Here is a 5,979-nt window from a genome sequence, read left to right as displayed (position 1 = left end):
TTGAATTATGAGTCTGAGTCTGGTTTTTATATTTGAAATTAACTTGTGGCCACTTAGCTATAATTTATTGGTTACTCTGTCTTTTTTTAACTACCTCTGAGATGATATGACATCCATTTGCTTTTCTATAGGAAATGTTTTTATAGTTGTTGAATGGCTCAATGAACAAATCTGCAAAAATACTACAGGTGATAAAATCACATTGAACAGTTTTATAAGATAGCATGGCATTTTATTGGACCAATGACTATGTTATCTTTTTGTGTTAATCATCTTTTAGTGCCCTAATATCAACACAATTGAGACAGAGCTGGAACTGATACGGATCTATTATGATAAATGAGAAATAAGATTAAATCATGGGATTGTTGGACAACATATACCAATAAGAACAAACCTAAACAGATGCAGAGACCTCATCAGTCTCTTGGCCCCACATGCTCTTAGTCCCTCCAGTGCTGAGGAGCAAATAAATCCTGCCTGCCCTGTGCTATAAAAGGGGTTTTGAAAAAAAAAAAAAAAACAGGAACTGCTTTGTGCATTAAAACAGAGTCTTAGACTCTTAGCAGCTGCATCAGTCGTTTCTAGGATTCTTCATGAGAGGGCTCTTTGAGCCCAGTGGCTGATTATGGTCCTAACAGCTTGTAAATCCAGTGAACATATGGCTGGGTAGTAGCATGTTAAGCTCTCATGTACTTTACCCGGCCATGGTTATCCATTAGGTGAGAGCACATCTTTCCCTGTGAGCAAACTGAGAGACTATGGCTTTAAGGCTTCAGTTGCATCAAGAACTATATCCTGGCCCTTGTATAAATGTTTTATTCCCATGCCCTCTTAGCATTTTATGGTATTGCACAAAGTAACTGCCTGAGAAAAATTTAAGAGTCAAAACACTGAAATATCACACTGTGCTATATTGATGATGGAGTTGCACCCTGAGGTGCTTTCTTAAACTATTGTGCTCTATTAGTCCAGACTTCTGAATTTGCAGGAGGAAGATTAATCCTAGTGGTGGAACGTATCAAAAGGTTTCCTTTTGTTAACAACAACAACAACAACAACAACAACAACAGGAACAATAAAAGTTAACTCCCTTGGTATGGTTTATGCTTTCAGGAATTCATGTGCCTTATTTCTTTGATACTCATATCAATGTGGTCTGTTCATTTATGGTTGACTTATGACTCCTCTTAGCAGATCTCCCAGGGAAACATAAATGCTCCTTGATCTAGTAATACTGCTTTGGAAAACTTATCCTTAGAGAATCAAAGAGAGACATGTCGGTTTTATACACAGAGTGTTTTTAGTGATATATATAACAATGAAAAATTGGAAATACCCTAAATTAAACACAACTATAGGAAAATGGGTAAAATATTACATACTTGTACACTTATTGTTTAGGATTTTAAGGAAAAAGAAAGGGCTAATGTTTTCTGAGCACTAACTATGTGCTATAATTTACTAGGCAATTCACACATGTTATCTAAGTTAATCCTCACTATAACAACATAAGGTAGGCATTATTACCCAATTATCAGTTGAGGAATCTAGTTCTGAGAATTTAAACAACTGAATCATGATTTGAACATTTGTCTGTTGGACTTCAAAGCCTGTGATTTTTCTCTTGCTCATACTGACCCTCAGGGAGAGCAGAATTTTGTTATTTGGATTGAACCTAGTATTGATCACCTAACCTTCTGTTTCTGCTATTCTCCTGTAGCTTTAGAGAAATCTTTAAAATTTTATTTTAATTGACAGATAACAATTGTACATATTCATGGGGTACAATATGATGTTTTGATATATATTTACAATGTGGAATGCTTAAATCAGGCTAATTAAGTAAATTACACTCAGCTTTGCTTGTGTTATATTAGCAAGATCTAGCCATTACAGCAAGGCCAGGAACTAAATTTTGAACCACCAATAAGGAGGGCATTGGTTTGAACTTGCTTTTCAATTTTGTCCCAAATCCAGTCATTATTTGTATTTCTGTCTAGTTTCCAATAACTCATAAACCAATCCAAGAGTGTGTTAGCAAAACTGTTATTGCTGGATGCTCAGCACTTCAAGGGATATTGGGTTCCATCATCTACTCAAGAGGCAAAATCTTCAGTTGTAGGAGCATAAAGCTTTTTTGGTGAGAGCAAGCATGTTCTCCTCTGGGCTAGAGTGGTAAACAGAACAACTGCAAAAGAATTTACCAAAGGAGGACTAATGTATAAGAAACCCACCATTAGATAGTGAAGATAAGGAGTGTGGAAATTTCAAGAGTACAGAAACTCAGAGTCGTGAGTATTTTCCTCTGAATGGCTGATGAAAGAAAGCTGGGAGTTTATCTAAAATTAGAGGGGAATTAAGAAAACCCAAGTGCAAAGCATCATGATGTGGTGACATCTTTTTGAGAGAATGATGGCTAGGTTCTATACAGTTTCTGAATATCATAATTCGAGTATTTAATGAAAAATTTCAAGGGCCTCTTGAAATTAGCACATTAGGTTATCATTTTAGAGATATTGGAGGATTAACCTTCCAGGGTTGCTTCAACACCAAATCCCAAATATATTAGTCTACATCATTTTAGTTTCTTGTTGCCCTCTTTTGTTCTCAACTCACTAACTTTCTGAGGAGATAATTCAGTTTAAGGCCTTGTGAACTAAACTTTCTAAGAATCCACTGTGGAGACCAGGAGGTTGAGGAATGAATTACAGGGAACTTAGGAAGGCAGAGTGTGGTTTCTGGGTTTCTCCTCATTCTGTCCTTAAATTTTCCAGCCACGGCTTCCCAGAGGTAGCCTGAGCAAAATTCCCAGCTGCCAATTGTCATTTTTAAACCCCACAGAAAAAAAGAATGAGGTACCTGCTCCTCAGCTGGCCTCCTCCATTTTGGTGGCATCTTCTTGTGTGACTGAGTTTCTTAGGAAAATGAAACTTTGGGAGTAACTGGATGAAAGTGTATCTCTGGGGGTCAAAGTGGGTCCAGGCTGGAAAGCTTGGCTGTGTCTGCCTTGGTATCTACCTCTTTTCCCTCTTTTCCTTTCCAGTGTCTCAGAATTTGTGTTTGAGCATTGTTATCAGTAAGTATCTATAAGTTATATATGAGACAACAGGGGAAAAGGAGCACCAGAGAGTTAAGGTGGTGGTGGATTGGGTGACATAGTAGCAGAAATAATCACAAAATAGGTTGTTTCCCAAATAATACAATTTGAACTCCATGAAGTGTGGGGAAAGACAAGCTTTAGACTCTAATTCAAGTTCCTATGTTTTATGCAAACTCACTATGTAAAATCCCTGATTTATATTAAAGAAGGCAGGAGGTACAAGAACTCCTCACTTACCAACTAAAAAAACCCCCTTATTTCTGTAGTTCTGTGCTGTCTAGTATGGGAGCCATTAGCCACATAGAGCTGTTAAGCATTTGAAGTATGATTAGTTTGAATTCAGATGATCTGTAAGAGTAAAATACACATTAGATTTCAAAGACTTAGTGTGAAAAAAGTAGTAATTTTTAATATTGATTACATGTTGAAGTGATAATACTTTGGATATACTGCATTAAATAAAACATTAACAAAAATGTTTAAGGAGATGGAAATGTTAATTACTCTGATTTGATCATTACATATACACGTGTATTGAAATATCACACTCTACTCCATAAACATGTACAATTAGAATAATAATTTAAAATTAAAGCTTGAGATGTTAAAGAACACTAACATTAATTATGCCAGTTTCCTTTTTAACATGGCTACTAGAACATTAAAAACTGTTATGTGGCTTGCACTATATTTCTGTTGGACAGTATTGCTCTGATATGTTCAAAAATAAGATTTGTTATACAAACAGCTTTGTAGCAGTACATTTCTTGCTTTAAATAAGTATACTATACAGGAGAAAGGCCTGTTTCAAAAGAAGGACAGGGAGGAATGGAGATTTGCAGATGGAAAAACTGGTTATAGAAGAAAATCAGGACCCTTTCCCAGTTGCCTCTCATTCTGGGGGGTGAAGGGATGTAGAAGGTGGGGTGGTCAGTCATCTGAGGCAACTTTTATCATTCCCTTAGCTCCACGTGATCTCTTAGCTGGGGTCCAGAATCAGGAGAGGAAGGGCACTTTGAAACTTCTCCTTCCTTACCATCTTAGCCATCAAGCTCTGAGTTGGAGACAGTGATGATGTGACAGGAATTTTCCCTGGGCCTCTCTGAACCACCATTCCTGATTGTGAGAAGGCGGAGGAGTGAGGTGAGCCCCTTCTTCACTCCCAGGGCCATGTGGTAGAGCTGCAGCCGCACCTCCTTCTGCCAATAGGCGTAGATGAGTGGGTTGAGCAGGGAGTTGCCTACACCGAGCAGCCACAGGTACTGTTCCAGCACTTTGTAGAGGTAGCACTCCTGGCAGGCAACCTGCACAATGCTTGTGACAAGAAAGGGGGACCAGGACAGAGTGAAGCTCCCGATGAGAACAGACACAGTGCGGACAGCCTTGAAGTCACTTGCATACCGCGGGGGCCGGTAAGCTCCCGCCAAAGCTCCTGCATGCTCCATCTTTTGAATCTGCTGTCTATGCATGGAGGCAATCTTGAGCATGTCACAGTAGAAGAAGACAAAGAGGAGCATGGCTGGGAAGAAGCCAGCACAGGAGAGGGTCAGCACAAACCTTGGATGAAACACAGCAAAGAAGGTGCAGGGCCCTTGGTAGGTGGTTTGCTGGAATATGGAGACTCCGAGTGGGAGGAAGCCAACAAGGTAAGACAATAACCATAGCCCAGCAATGCAGGCCCCAGCCACAAGCCCACTCATGATCTGAAAGTAGCGGAGGGGCTGCTTAATGGCAAGGTACCTGTCAAAGGCAATCAACATGACTGTGAGAACAGAGGCAGCTGCAGAAGAAGTGACAAATGCCATCCGAAGGCTGCACAGGGTCTTCTGTGTGGTCTGAGCAGAGCTGGAGAGCTGGTCTGAAACTAGGCCAGAGATAGCCACGCCGATCAAAGTGTCAGCCACAGCTAGATTCAAGGTGAAGCATAGACCAACACCATCATTCTTGTGGATTGACAGCAGCACAGCCACAGCCACTAGTGCATTAGTAGCAATGATAAGGAAGGCCAGAATAGCAAGGATCACTCCAAATGAGAAAGATGACTCCATGTCTTGATGTGGCTTGACTTCCACTTACCAAGGCATGCTGGCTTTCCAGCTCAAATTCTCATGGCTCAGAGGAGGAGGATCTGTGAGCTCAGAGCCATAACACAATTCTGGTCATCACTGGCAGTTCAGACTGGTAGCTTGCCAATCTTTGGGATCTTGATGTCATTAAAAATCATTCACTCTCTCTCTCTTTGAGTCCTCAGCCTTCTGCCTCTCCAGCTTTCTGAAAGCAGCAATCCCCGTGCAGACCTCCCCCTGAGCCCTGAGATAGTCCCTCCCCCTCCAACAACCAAGTTACTAGACAACTACCAAGTACCTGGCACATGCTGTCTCTCCAGGCCCTCTCCCTTCATTGATGCTTCAAAGGCTTTGGAGGGATGGGTGCATTCATCAGGTCTCCTCTCTGACAGAAGATATAATTGACTCTAATCACACTTTTTCTTCCTCCATAGCTTGTTATTAAATTTCCACTTCTTTTATTCCTAAGGCTCAAGTGCCAGCTTAATAACTAATCTCAGCTTAATTAAGCATTTGCTTAATAAATAATTCTCAGTTACTATTATGACTGCCTTTAATCAAGCAAGATGATCATAATCAGTTGAAGTGGGCTGATTACTGTTTGAGGGGCCCAGCATCCTTCAGGAGTGTTACCACACTTTGAAAGTGTTTCTTATCTTTTGCTTTCTAGTACCTCAGATGCTAATTCATTCAAATAGAGCATGCTGTTCCCATGTATCTTGCTCCTTGGAACTCAATTCGTTGAGAACTCAGGACAGGAAATAGAAGGCAAAGAATTGTTAATATTGTCATTCGGTTTAGAACAGAGCC

At 40.2% G+C, this 5,979-nt stretch overlaps 1 protein-coding gene across 1 annotated transcript; it reads right to left on the bottom strand.

The window, feature by feature from the left end:
• Positions 1-4,087: 4,087 nt before the first annotated feature.
• On the bottom strand, positions 4,088-5,151 carry Gpr119 (G protein-coupled receptor 119). Its single transcript, XM_005319305.4, has one exon. The coding sequence runs from the start codon at positions 5,149-5,151 to the stop codon at positions 4,144-4,146; it is 1,008 nt and encodes a 335-aa protein (XP_005319362.1). The 3' UTR covers positions 4,088-4,143.
• Positions 5,152-5,979: the final 828 nt, after the last annotated feature.

Source organism: Ictidomys tridecemlineatus, chromosome X (assembly GCF_052094955.1).
Source record: "Ictidomys tridecemlineatus isolate mIctTri1 chromosome X, mIctTri1.hap1, whole genome shotgun sequence".
Taxonomy (NCBI): Eukaryota; Metazoa; Chordata; class Mammalia; order Rodentia; family Sciuridae; genus Ictidomys; species Ictidomys tridecemlineatus.
This window is presented reverse-complemented; position numbering and strand designations above follow the sequence as displayed.